The sequence below is a fragment of the Cyprinodon variegatus genome, unplaced genomic scaffold (genome assembly GCF_000732505.1).
Source record: "Cyprinodon variegatus isolate N-32 unplaced genomic scaffold, C_variegatus-1.0 Scaffold432, whole genome shotgun sequence".
NCBI classification, from domain to species: domain Eukaryota; kingdom Metazoa; phylum Chordata; class Actinopteri; order Cyprinodontiformes; family Cyprinodontidae; genus Cyprinodon; species Cyprinodon variegatus.
This window is the reverse complement of record NW_015150885.1, coordinates 31,705-46,548: the sequence shown is the minus strand read 5'-3', so window position 1 is coordinate 46,548 and position 14,844 is coordinate 31,705. Positions and strand designations below refer to the sequence as shown.

The 14,844-nt window shown below is 38.4% G+C and overlaps 1 protein-coding gene across 1 annotated transcript; it reads right to left on the bottom strand.

Moving 5' to 3' along the window:
* Positions 1-29: 29 nt before the first annotated feature.
* On the bottom strand, positions 30-14,584 carry tlk1 (tousled like kinase 1). The gene is given in 24 exon segments (XM_015388702.1): positions 30-1,606; positions 3,097-3,204; positions 3,281-3,392; positions 3,588-3,723; positions 3,807-3,976; positions 4,061-4,150; positions 4,270-4,361; positions 4,452-4,533; positions 4,670-4,767; positions 5,041-5,107; positions 6,594-6,782; positions 6,917-7,053; positions 7,131-7,241; positions 7,359-7,451; positions 7,544-7,630; positions 7,723-7,818; positions 7,899-7,942; positions 8,035-8,110; positions 8,373-8,411; positions 9,780-9,851; positions 9,963-10,084; positions 14,310-14,352; positions 14,354-14,386; positions 14,388-14,584. Coding segments are annotated over 24 exon segments (2,310 nt in total). The 5' UTR covers positions 14,430-14,584; the 3' UTR covers positions 30-1,435.
* Between the last annotated feature and the right edge of the window lie 260 nt (positions 14,585-14,844).

The window sequence follows — 14,844 nt, the reverse complement described above, 5'->3', positions numbered from 1 at the left end:
AAACAGATTTAAAGCATGCAGTTCCAAACAAAACCAGATGGTGGTGATGTTGCCCATGAACATAGTGGCAAAGTTTTTCAGAAAAAACACATAATTTGGTTAAAAGCATTTTCTTTTTCTGTTAGTGTTCGGCTGCCGACACCACCCATCAGGAACTGCTATAAGTTTATTGCTAAAGAAGCTGAGTGCTTGAAATGTTCAGTGTGCGAGCATACTACTGGAAAATAATTGGAAGAATTGTGTTAAAAAAAATAGTTCTGCAGAAAGCCTTGAAGGGATAATAGTTTCATTCACCCAGCTGGAATTGATACCCAAAGCATTTGGGATATCCATCATATATGCACACTGTCACCAATTGTGTTGGACTGCTTTTCAGCAGGCTGACATTTCCACATTAAAAATCCTCAGACCTGCGTGTGTAATACAAGAAACCAAACTAGGTTTTCATTAGCTGTTCATATTTTTTTCAAATTAAGGAAATCAAACACTTCAAAAACATCTAAGTTCACTTTAAAATTGTAGTTTAGTTTTGCTTCGAGAGAGAAAATTGGTTATAACATTTATTAGGGGAAGAAAAACTGTTCCTGGAATTTATTATTCATTTTAAGCATAACTGTACAACTTGTACCCAAAGTGGAACATACAGCCCTTGAAAAAGTAAGAGCAGCAAAGCAGCAAAATGAAAAAAAAAAACTCCAGGAAACTTATTTTATGTCAGGAAAACTTTTAACTGCTGCAGCTCAAATTTTGAAAATTCACCTATACAGCATATACAGTTTCCAATTTATATTTTAATTAATATTCCTGCATAGGGTTTTTTTTTATACATCACTTTTCTACATTTGGTTACTTTGTGCACTTAAGTATGCTCCTCCAGCCTACATGACACTAGATGCCACTTATGCTACACATTCCCATGGCTAAGTAACTCAAATTAAAGCCTAGCGTTTGTGGGAGAAAAAAAACAAAATTATCCAAATCAATAGTGAAATTTCTTCAATTCTACTCAACAATGACCAACTTCTTCTCACAGTAAATTAACTTCTAGCAGCTGTATAATTTGCATCCTGGCAGGACAGTCTTTATCAAATCTAAATGGCACAGAGCCGAATCTCCATTCCGCTACTGAACGCTCCAGCCGTCTTCATCCTCTCTAAGGGTGTCCAGTAACGTTTTCTTCAAGATATGGTTTCAGTGCTTTTTTTTTTTTTTTTTGGGAGCCCCCTTCCCACAACTAACGATCCTTTTATGCATGTTCTTTGAGACACTTCTCCATCCTTCCACTGATAAAGTCTCTGTGAAGGGAAGAATCCGGATGCAGGTCAGAGGAGGCAGATAAACATCCTCACACTCGCATCCTGCTGCTCCTGTCCCAATGAGCCTCACAGCTCCAACTTCAGTTGTCGGTTTGCTTTTCTTAGAAAGTTTAAAACTGTCAGTATGAAATGAGACTGGAAGAGGCTGAGCCGGCGCTAGCAGCACTCAGCTGCAGGTTTCCAGAGGAGCTCGATCTTCGCATTTGAGGGAGCAGGTAGGGGTCGCTTCCCAGCTGGAGAACATCGACTCGATCCTCCTTCCGGTATGCCAGGCAGCGTCTTATGAAGGCCTAAGGAAGGAAAAGGGAAAAACCGCATTAGCTGGAAGATGTACTGTCAGGGTTCTTAAAGTAAACCTTTCAAAGTCATTTTAAATTAACCATAAATGCATTATAAGTGGTTTCTGAAACCCAGCATTACCTTAGATGTAAGAAAAAACATAAAAAAAAAAGCTTAGTTTAAGGCCTGGTACTCGTATAGATCTGCTAAATAAACTAATTTCTACTGCAGTTGCATAACCAAGCAGTTCAGCACTGAGTTCTGGAGATTTAACATCCCCTAGCCTCCCGTCCTCCTCACTGACAAAGCTGGGTGCTGCTCTTTCCTCATTTCTCACAACTCGAGTAATTTTTCTAATTATTCCTCTGACTCCAGACATGGGAAGGTTTAATTTGCATTGAAAGCATTTCCTTATGCGTGAGGAATAGCCTTAAAAACTTTGTGTGCTCTCTTGTCTTATTCAGGAGATATGGCCCCTATGTCACAGCATATTTAATACCAAAAAAAAAGGTATTTAATTTGAAATCAGATACCTTTTTTCCTCTGAATTTATTATTATTTTTACATTTACATTACATTTTTAAAGACATGCCTGGTTGAAATGAAAACCATCCACATTTCTTTGTCAGTCTCTCAGACATTTAGCATCGGCAGAATGCTTATATAGGGAGTGGCAGCTTAGTGGTTAGGGCATAGAGCTTGGAATTCTGAGGTTGTGAGTTTGAAATCCACTCCCACAGACCGCCACTCTGGGTCTCTGCGCCCGATCACTCCCCGGGCGCTGCACAGTGGCAGCCCACTGCTCCCCAAGGGGATGGGTTAAATGTAGATGTAAACAATGTGAAATCAATAAAACTCTATTATTATTATAGCTTAATCATTCATGTAGTTAAGTTTCTCATAGGGGGGATATGACAATACTTTATATTTAGTTGCTACAGCTTGTACATACTTTTATCACACACTACTCTGGTGTTCAAACTTTGCAGACTCTCGCCATAAAACTCCATCCTAATATTGTAGCTAAAGCGTCTAAATTACATTAATTCATTTGTTAAAAATCAATTATGCAATTTTCCCCCAGTTAAATAAACCAACACTAATGTGTGTGTGTGTATATATATATATATATATATATATATACATATATACATATATACATACACATTGGAAATTGGAAAAATGGTCCTCACTCTGTTTTCTTGAAAAAACACTTTCTTATTCCAAAGGGAAATTAAATGTCAGAGTAACTCATCAGGATTTCTTCTAAAACATTAGATTTAGAAAGCAGCATGAGAGTGAAACCAACTAAAACACAAGGTCAATGGTATTTAATTAAAATAAAAATAAAAAAACAGGTAAGGCAAATCAGATCCTAACCACATAGAAATTCTGAAAATTATAATAACTAACCTTTAATTATACAAACTTTCAACCACCGGGTAAAAAAAACAAGCAAACACATTATCCTTTCACAGTGAAAGCAAAGCGAGACTCTTACCTTAGCTTCATTACTGGCAACTGGCTTTACAGGAAACTGGACCTCAGTAGCTTTGAGAATAGTGTTCTCCTGCAGAATGTCCTGCTGTGACTGGTTGTGGCCAAAAGGCTGTGGAAATGGAGCAACAGGTTTTAGGTTTATGTTACCAAAACACAAACGGCTATTACCAAACCATTGGCCTTACCTTTCGTCCATAAAGACACTGGAAAAAGATTACTCCTACTGACCAGACATCCACCTTGTTGGAGATCTTTGGGGGTTCTTTACCAACCACAAAACATTCAGGAGGGAGGTACCTATAAACCAGATTTATATGATGTTTGGTAAATAAAAAAAGGTACTAAAAATACAACTTTTTTAGACATGGGCGCTGGATTCAAGAATCTATTAATCCTAGACTGTTAAATCAATCAAATGTTTATTATAATAAACAGCTGAACAGCTGGTTAATAGTTAATATGTTGCAAACCTATTAGTAAATTTTCCCTCACCAATAGGTCCCCGCGCCCTGCGACGTCAGATCCATCCCATCAACGCCATAGTTGTCATCATCCATGATTTTGGAGAGACCAAAATCTGTGATTTTTATTTCCCCACAGGCTGTGCCGTCCACTAGCAAGATGTTCCCTGCAAATCGAAGCAAAGTAAGCCGAAGACTAACATCGTGATTGTGCGCCGTCAGTCCCCAGGCGCTCAAGAGGCGTGCTCACCTGGTTTAAGGTCATAATGGATGATGGGAGGCTTGATTTCATTTAGATATTTTAGTGCGTTCACTATCTGCATGACTATAGACCGGGCCTCTTTCTCAGACATTAGCTTATGCTGCTTCAAGTAGAAATCCAAGTCGTTTCCCTCGCAGAACTCCATGACGGTACAAAACCTGTTCAAATAGAGACATCAAGTAATCACAGCTGATATCTAGGAAAAGATGAGTGAAAGAACAAATACCCAGGAAGTTACTAACGTGTCTGTGTCCAGTGAGAAGTAGTCGTAAAGTTTAACGATCCTAGGATGGTCAAGCTCTTTGTGTATCCTGTACTCTCGACATGCATGTCTGTCGAAAAATATCAGGCCAAATTTACAGAGTTAAACCAAAAAAAAAAGAGGACCCAGACACAGCAATTATAAACTGACAAGAACTCCTTTGCCCGCCTTCCAACTGGACCCACATACTTGTGATAGTTCTCCTTTTTCTCTTCCCTCCAGTTCTTGTTAAGTTGGTGAATTTTCACAGCCGCATATCGTTGTTCAATCAAGTCAAAAGCCTGAAAAGCACATTTCGGTAAAGGTCAGTGACACAGACCAGGTCCAGATGACCTTTCAACAGTTGATACAGCAAAGCTTCAAAGCCTCACCTTGTAAACTTCACTAAAGCCCCCACGCCCCAAGAGATGTAGGAGCAGATACCGTTCATTTAGAGTGGGGTGGTCTTTAAATCTTAAGGTGGAGAACAGGGAAAAGATTAAACCATGTTTTTTTCTTAATTGTTCTTTATATGTCATATAGCGTTTTGTTAAATAATCTGTGTGCACATTATGTTCCAGTGTTAACAGAGAAACCCATTTAGACTCACTGGGAGCTGTCTTCATTATTTATTCTCTTCAGCTCCCTGATGTGAAGGTTGCGGACTCTCTCCAGGCGCTCCAGCTCAGCCTGGATCTCAGCTTCTTCCTATAAATGATTTAAGCACGTAAACACACAAGGGCAAAGGAGCAACTTTAGAGAACTGACAGCTGAGAGAGGAGATCATCACATTACTGCAGCATAAGGAAACAAGTGCTGACTAGATTCCAAGAAAGAAATTTAAATATTATATATTTGAGTTACAAACCATACATAAGTAAAGACATAAATTGGATTACCAATTTAAATAAAACAACTTAACCATTTCTAAATGGGAAACAATGTTATATTAAATGCTAGGCAATTCAATTTCAAACGAACCTTCTTCAGATGTCCCAGTCGCAGTTTGAAGATCTCTTCCTGTTCATGGTACTCTGCTAGAGTCAGCCTTAAAATAAGAAGATGGGAGAATTGCTCTGATTCTAACACATCCTTCATTAAAAAAATACTGAACACAAATTGTCCAGACTTCATTGTACTGTCAATGACTTCCTAAAGGTGCCAGTAAATATTTAGATATAACTCAACTTCTAGAATCTCTGGTTTCACCAGCATGTCTCCTGCATTCACAGGGTTTGCAAAAACATTTTTTTTCCACCTGGGGCTCCAGAACGTTGGAGCAGCCTACCTCCAGGTATCTGCAAGCTACTGTTTCCTCAGTGTTTCTTTAAGTCAAAATTACTCATTTTATACAGTAGGCCTGTTATGCCAACTAATTTTGCTAAATGATAAATTGTGGCAGAAATTATCGCGATATGCAATAATATTGTTATCTGATTTGAAATCAAAGTGCTCCCACACAGCAGCTGTCATATTCAATGTTCACCAATTCAATCTTTTCCTAATTTCTCTAACCTTCTACTCCTCAGGCTCTCATGCTACATCCACGACGCTAATAGTACAACAAGGGGAGGGGGGAATGGATACTGACACACCAGAGTAAAACCTTTTGTCATCCAGACTAGAGCCCTGCACTCCCACGGAACTACAATATTGAAAGCTCATTGCGGGTGCGGGCAGGAGGGAGAGCGCACAGTGCGGGTACGGGTGGGAGTGGTGATAAGGTGCAGTCCCACGAACTAAAAAAGTGTTTTAAAACGTAAAATTAAATGTAAAATAAAGTCATAAATTATCTGTCTATCATATATATAAATCACAATGTGCTGGATATTGCAGCTCCTGCTACCTAATGCGCATCATGCGCTATGCGGTGAAGAATCGGCCAGTAATGGGCTCAGCTAAGCACAGCGTGTTTAATTCTACAAACTAAAGATACGAATTGCCTTGAACAGTAGGCGAATGTCAGAATCATGCGGGAATTGAGGGCAGGAGTGGGACTGAACATTGTGGGAGCGGGCGGGCGCGGGACTGTCCCGCGCAGGCCTCTAATCCAGACCCTTTAGTAGGGCGAGAAGGAGACACAAGGCCAAAAAAAACCCCAAAAAACGCAAAGCTGTATTATCGAGCTTATTTAAAGTTATAAAATTAATGGATTTATTGTTTATCATTACAGACCAACACATAAGTTTCAAAATGCCAATACTTCAGTGTTCTGGATAGTTAATTTCTCATCAATTAGATTATTTTTTATTATTGCATCAATCACTTAAATTTCCATTTGCTTTCTTAGCTTTATAGTAATCTATTTTCTGTTATTTTTTACTGATTCTGTTGGCATTTTTATTTCAATATTTGAGTGTCTTCACCCTTCATTTACAAATAGTTGCATGTGTATTTTCTTTTGTAACACAGATTCACACGTTTTGGTTTTTCATTTATACACAAAAAGTTCCAAAAAAACAACTCAATGACACAGAATGTTAACTTAGGAATCAACTGTCTGATTTAATATATACACAGACTCCTAGACTTACAGTTGAGGTAGGCTGGGTTTTAGAAAGGGATCACTTTCTGCTCCGTTCACCGCCTTGGTTTTACGTTGCTTTGGCTCTGAGTTTGTGGTAGGTGTTTGGGAGTTGCTAGAGGATGGAGGTTTCCTCTTTGCTAATAGTTTCCTCTGCCTTTCGATGTCTTCTCTTTGCTGATTTATCCATTCTTGCTGTCTGTCAAAGCACACACAGGGTTCACATTTTAAAACTCGCAACTAGAAATGATCTCCAGCAGAAAAATTAGTTCTACTCAAGCGATTTATTGAAACCATTAAAAAATTGGACAGAATCTCTAAAGAATGGCTTACTTGACGAGGTTTTGAAAGGCATAGCCATCTGTCCACTGCTCTGTAAATGAGGCCCCGTGTCGAACTGTGGTGAAATGGCCCAGACGTAATCTATCCTGCATACTCTTTTCCCGACAGGCCTGCTTCTCCTGGGTGCTCTGGAGAACCAAGCAGCTATTGGTATCAGGGTTTGCACATTATTTTCAACAGTGAAAAGAAAGTATATCAAATGTACCTTTTCTATGAGCAACTTTTTGCTCATGGTGATGCATTTATTCAATCGTTCCTTATATTTTTCAAGTAATTTTTGCTGCTCATCAATCTGCCTCCTGAGATCACAGTTTGCCTAAGATACAGGATAAGGAAATAACATCAGCTATAACTATAAGCTACATCAGAAGTAACTTTTTAACAATGAAATGGCACAAAAATATAAAAAACAAAGCGGTCCAGTGTAACTTACCCTTAGTAGGTCATCTATTCGACCCTCCTTCTTCTCAAGGTCCAAGTTCTTCGTACTTTCAAGCGCAGCCAATTTTACAACTGTAAGATCGGTCTGCAGCAAAAACCAAATGTAAATGTTTTCAAAGGATTCACAAAGTTATCAAAACAATCGTTTGGCATCGGGCTTCAGTCAGCTCCCCTCACCTGAACTAATTTGACAGATAGTTGTTTTGGGTTTGTCATCTGGTCCCCAAAAGACATATTAGTAGGAGATGAGCTATTTTGTCTAACCTAAAAAAAGAAAAGAAAGCCTTTTTTAGACAAACTTGTATCAAACGGAGCAAAAAAAGAGGATAAAGACTGTAAGATCTAGGATGACTTACAGCAACACCCTGAGCTGACTGGGAATGTGAGTTCTGTGGTGAGCGGAGCATTGGAGGGAGACCTCTCACAGGACTGGACCCATTCCCTCCATGAAACTAAAAGACCAAAAAATTATTGTTAGGCTCAAACCACACAAGCATAGGAATGTGTAAGAAATGCAAAACTGCAAACCTACATCAAAATAATCACTTATTTTGGGTCCTCGCACAGCTGATTTTCCTTCAAAGACAAAAGAATGACGTGTTTACTTTATGGATATAAGCCCCTCCACATGTCCAACATACTGACAGCAGAAATAAAGAGAAATTAACCTTGGCTGCTCTCTGACTGGATCTCTGGCTTCCTTTTTCTGCCTCTGGTCGTTTCCGACTGCTTTTTTTCTGGAGTCTAGAAGATGAAACTCAACAGTAAGTAACGATAAAAACACATCATTCAACCTGCACTTTTTGACCAGGACTGGGGCTTTAGTGTGCATCCAACCGACCCCAAACTCTATACCCTGATCATTAGAATTCATTTTTAAGCAATACAGTCATTTTGCTATGATTTCTTGTAATTAATCACCTCTAACTGAAAAGTCTATAACTGAAGCGTTGAAAAAGCAACAGCTGTAATAATATATTATACTGGGTATATTTTATATACCGACCGAATATGCAGGAGAACTGCCTCTTTTTACATCAGAACCCAATCAAATAAGGAAAACAGAACAGACTTAGACCAAAAACTAATGAATTTATTAGAATTATCTTTATTCTAAAGAGAGGGCTTCTATAACCCTACAATATATAAACAAACAAAACAAAACAAAAAGTTAACAGACGTGGATTTAATTTTCAAGAGTAAAAACTGAATATTTCATTTTTAGAAACCAGAGAAACATGAACTATTATTAACTGACCCGGACAAAAGCGATTTAGAACACTTACAGAATTACTTAACTAATTTAAGATTAATGGGAACACCCCCTTAAACAAAGAATACACACCAACACAAAAGAGTGATATTAGTTCCTCCAGTTCAGCTCCTGGTGAACAGTCTATTTTTAAGGTCTTTTGTGTCATGTATGCTTCTTTTTTTATCAATGCCTTAAAGCTACCCTGAGAAAAATTTGTTCTGATGAGATTTTTTTGATTGTCATACTATCAGAGAACATTTCTTTTTTCTATCAATTCATCCTTTTAAACACTCATTGTTGCCAAAACCACCTTTGACCCAAACTAAGCTCTGTAATGAATAGTTTATTGGAAACCATATAGCTTATGAAAATAAAACCTGGTCGGAATCACTAAACTACAGGCCTATAAACTCTGACTTTTAACAAAATGTGATCGTTTACCAAGAAATGGATGAAAAAAAAAACAGAAAAACAACAAGGATTACACCAATCCATAAAACAACATAGAGGATATATAAATACACAGAAAGAATAATGGAGTACTGAACAAAAATCTAATGAGGTTAGCTAATTTAACATGTTTTCCAAATACAGTCAATTGAAAAAAAATCTAATTTCTTTAACCAATGACCAGATACACAAGACAACTATAGGTTTAAATAAAAACATCAGACCCATGTATAGGTACTTGGGACAAAACAAGCAGCTTAAAAAAAATAAGTTTATCAATTATTAATCAGTTCATTATGAAATTTGAAATTCCAGTCTTAAGTTTTCCATCATTTCTTCCTCTTACATAAAAATTTTCCAAACTGCGTCTTTGGCTGCTACGTTGAGCTGACATCTTTACTCTAGGATAAAAAGTACAGCTTTTTGACAACTAGATTTTCCTTTGCAAAAAGGTTTGTCACTAATGTGTATAGGAAATGTTGGCATCAAGGAGAGTGAGAGTCCATATAACTGGTTAACTATATCTTTAGCATGCTGAGATTTACCATCCATCCAGTTCTTTTTCTGCAATTACAATTTTGCACTCATCGGTCCACTGATGAGTATCGTAATTCAACTTGGACTGCAGCTTTAACTGCATTCATAAAAAAGATTCTCATTCCGTTCCTCAAACAGTAAAAATGGATACGCAGGACATTGATGTCTTACCTCTGACTCCTTGTCGCTCAAGGATCCCAAACTTCCAAAACTATGATTTGAACATTCATTGTTGGTCAGTCCCTGCAGGAGAAAAAAAAAATTGCTTTAATTCAGGTGACCACCTATACATACTGCAAACAAAACATTGAACACAAAAAAGGGTTAACCAACGCCATCAGGACACTGACTCACTTTGGTTCCTCCGCTTGTGCTGCAAGTGCTCCCACCTGTGCTGCCACTGACCCCACCCATAAAACGTGCCTCCAGTAGTTCCTGTCTGCGGGGGTCCAGGCTGTGCAGCTCATCCATAGTGCCTGTGTTGATAAGCAACGATACATAGAACACCTGTTATTTGATTTTATTGGATGCAAAATACAGAGCAGACAAAGGGCACTGTATTAGGGAGAGCAATAACACAAAGAGCTAAATCACAAAAACCCAAACTAATACAATCCTACAGGTGTCAAACATTTGTTCCAGGAGCGCAGCGGTTACAGCGTTTTCTGTGCTGCAAATGCTGCTATCCTGAGAGTCCAAAAGGAATGCTTCAATTGCTAGGCGATGCTGAATGCTGAGCTCCTGGGGGAATGATACAGGAGCTCCTTGGGATTCTGTGCTGCTGCAGACTCAGAGGTGCCTGTACACTAAACCTGGGCTTTAATGAGACAACCATTTCTGAAAAGCTACCACCTTAGCTAAGCAACTAGCAATGTATGAGGATAGAAAATTCAAGATCTGATTAAAATGAGTAAAAAAAAAATGAAATACATTTAAAACTGAGAACAATCATTTAGAAAAACATTTCCTTAGGCAACACAGACCATGTAAATGTTTTACAGAACAAATGATCACTGCCACAGACTATACAAAAAGACTTATTTTCAAACAAATGTCTTTGTTAATTAGAGATTTGTTATTAGAGATGGACAGAGAAAGCAGCTTATGACTGAAAGAGGTGAAATTGTTGATAAATTATTGTACCCTACTTTAGTGTTACTGAGTGACAAACAGCTTTTTATAGATGGACAAGGACACAAAGTAAGCCATTATGCAATAAAGCCGCTTTAAAAAATGTGATTTTATTCTATATTGAGGTATGTTAATTTAGTGAGATTACCTCTGTAAGATTCATATGAAAATGAATAATTCAATTAACAATTATTAGACTCAGACTAACTTTATTGTCCTTTTGAATAGTGTATACAACATGAAATTTAGTTTATACAGTTTTCTGTCAGTGAATGAGCAGCAGCTTAGCAGTGGAAAAAGACAAAAAACATTTCCATTCAAAAAGTGCAGCAGTGATCGAATGTACATTATAAGCATATAATTGCATTGTACATTATAATTATTAAAATAATCAATAGGTGCAGCCCTATACTATACTATAATATTAGGAATCTGTACAACATAAACATTATAAGACTCAATCTGTAGTTTATATGCACTATACCTAAAAAACGAAATACTACATCTGAACCATCATTTATCTTTTAAGGTTTTGATCCAGCTCATCAAGGCATCATTTATTTTTGATTAAATGTATGTATACATCAGTGTTTTAGGGAACTATTACTGCAAAATTCAGCTCACATTTTTTCTGATAACTGCAATAAAAATTCCAGTTCCTGTGCAATAAGACAAATGTTGGAAACAATTTGGCAGTCACTCAATTTCCTCCTCCCCCTCCCAAGGCTTCAACAAACTAGTCTTCGTTCATTTCCTCACAATAGGTCTTTGACTTCCAATCAAATCTGCAGGAAATGTTATTGTCGAATCATCTGCCTCTGACCACAGGAATACAGCTTGCATTTTTTATTTATCTAAGCAGCTTTGGGTCGAAAACCAAACAAAAAGCTGCCAAAAACGATTAAGGAGACATGTTAAGATGTGAAGAGACTATACGAGTCTCTACGACTGCTTTATTTCCAGCTTGTTCAGCTAAACGACAGAGCTTTCACCTTTAACCTGGGCAAATATAAATCATGCTGGTAATAAATTACTGGTATGTTCAGTGTTGGTAGTGATGATCTCCAAAATAAGAACTGCAAAATCCACAGGAAGCAGCTGTTGTAGGCTTTCAACCAGCCCTCCAGGGAGGTACTACTTCTATAACTCTTCATTTTGCTGGTTTTCGCAGCGATCTTGATTTGTCTAATTTGGATGTAGAATAGCAGAAGATTCCATTGATTTCAGATAAGAAATGTTGACTAAATGTTAAATTTTCAAACTCCCCAATTTTGCTCTTTAGCTTAGGGCCATTGTTTACAGTATTTAGGCAACACGTAATGGATGTCATAATCTGATTGATATTAAGAAAATGAAAAAGTTGTTTCGGGACATCCCTGATGCACTCCATGTGAAATCTGCCAAACAGCAAGCCAAAAGGTCCACATTTACTGCACAGTGCTAATCTTATAGCAGAGTAACAACACAATGCTTCTATAAATCTAGGAGAAATATTTTTGTTTTTGTAAGAACTGAATCTGTAAAAGAAAAAAAAAATCTGCACAACTCAAACATCTTCAACATAAGTCCAATTTCAATTACCCTGATAAGGTGCGATATGCGACAGATCGGCATCAAAACAAAAAACAAGCTTTTGCATTTATTGCTGGCAAATAACCAAACCAATCAAACAGAAAATATCAGCTGATTGAACTGTTAAGGGCTGGTTATACTCCCGCAGCTGCGTGTCGCAGTGAGCTTGTTGTGGGTATGACAGATATATTTGATTAATGCCCAATGTTGAAGCATATGTTATTCCACGCTACAAGGTAAGGGGGACAATCACGAAGTAGCTGAGGATCTAGATGCGGTCAAGGCGGTGAGGAAGTGGGGGCGAGTATGTGCGACAACGGAGGGACATGAGGGCGAAAAAGAACGGGGATCCAGGTGGAAAAAGGGTCTCAGCCTTGCTCTTCTAGCTGGTCCATCTTCACGAGTCATTTTCCATAATGGCGGTCATACAAACAAAACAAGCCAGCAAGGTACCAAACAGGAAATAGATTTGACCAATCAGAGACCTCCTGTCTGTAGTCACTAGTGTCTGCGGAAGGGGCATATCTGCATTATAAATCCACCTTTAGCCTATAAAAAGCAGAACAGCAAAAAGGGGGAATATGCCACACAAATAGCAGCTCAAAGCTACTATTTATATGGGTTGCGGTTCATTTAGATTTTTCAATTTAACATTTTGCATCCAAAAAAACTAATGAAAACCTAATCTGATGATTAATGTGTTACTTTTCATATGAGGAAAAATGAATAGCACATGTTATTAATTGTAATATGCTGCAATTCCCACAATATAACCTTACTACAATATAATTAAGATAAATAATGTATTTTTCAGGAATACACGGAGGCTATACAAATCCTGCATATGATAACCAAAATATGATCACTAGTTTCATGCATACATTTTTTTCTTTATGTCCCAAACACCAAGGCTTTAGTGCATGACTGTTATCTATCTTCAAGCCCCTGCTGGAGCTTGAGGTTGAACCCTTACAGCCCTTGTTGTGGATGTCATTTTAACTCCATGCTGTTCAGCAGACTGACCACCTGTTTATGGAGGACTCATTGAGAGTAAGAAAGAAATTTTAGGCATGATATGAGGGAGCAGTTCACACCCAATCCGAATCACAGACAACTTCATCAGCAAAACCAGGAGGAGAAACAAACTAACAATGACAAGTGGCTCACTGATGTAGGCAGCCATCATTGTTGTCAGTCCGAGTGTGTTACAGTGATAACCCAAAGGAGCAGGGTGGGAGGGGGGACAAATATGAGCTCAATCCTCCATCACCGAGTAATTAGGTGAAAAGTACAGACCCTAAAAGAGCCGGAATTAATATTCACAAAGAATAATAAATAAATAAATGTCCTCCTTATTGACAATTTTACAAAAAAAAACTCAAAATTAAGAGATTTGTTTTGCGCAAGGATGCCATGCGTTAGCATCCATTGCAAGGGGTCGTCTAAGAAACAGTAGCTTAGTCTGTGTGAAATCCTGTCCCGTTAGGATAGCAAAAACATCCAGCAACAGAACATAATTAACATCGATGTTGGTAAACAAAACAATCGGGACACAAAGGAGAGCAAACGAAGCGATGCACACCTTTACCCTGCACGTTACGGTACAACATTTACTTCCAGAAACTGCTTTTTCTACTTGCATCAACTGCCTCGGTCAGTGTTAACCATCACAGCGACGTGATGTTCTCGTAAAAGATAAGCCGATTGCTGTTTTTCAAACGTGTCCTTTAGTTAAGGTGTTTTATTAAAGCAGTAATGTGGGTTATTTTTCTAAATGTTATAGCATTGGCCTGAGCACTAAGCTACGGTCCTGTCTTCGGTGCTACTAGCTAGCCAAACAGGCTCAATGGACTTTGGAGCTTCACTGTAAACGTTAGCAGCTTTCACTAACAAATTTTGTTCGGTAGTTTTGACACGAATTTTTTTAACGCCCCACTCCGAATAATGAAGATTCTTCAGCACGAATGATTTAGAGATTTTAAGATGTTTTGACGATACCTTCCGAGGCCTTCACCCCTGCCGTGGTAAGCTGCTGAAAACACAGTCCGTGTTGGGGACGTGGAGAGCTGGGACCAAAGATGGCGTCCCCTCCAAACTTCCACTACTTTGGATTCTCATCAAGCTACTTTTTTTTTCTTATCTATAGAGTGCCGCAGCGAACGTCGCTCGCGCACTGAGAAACTATCCCTGCGGAGAGTCACATCTCGTGTTTAGACACAGGTTCACCGACCGCTGGTTAGAGATAATGGGGAAAATTACTGTTCTTTTAGGGCACAAACCTCTTTCCACCTAAGCAGAGCGTCCGGGCTCCAGGGCCACCTCTCTCTCTCTCTCTCTCTCTCTCTCTCTCTCTCTCTCTGTCTTCGAGTGGTTGTCTCTGAAACGTCACGCGGCGTGTGCAAAAACTCTTCATGGAGGTGATGCGTTCTGTCTGAGCGCGCGTGACGATGTATATAATAGAATAGAATAGAAAATCCCTTTATTGTCTCACAATGGGGAAATTCTTGTGTTTACAGCCGCAAAACGATTATAG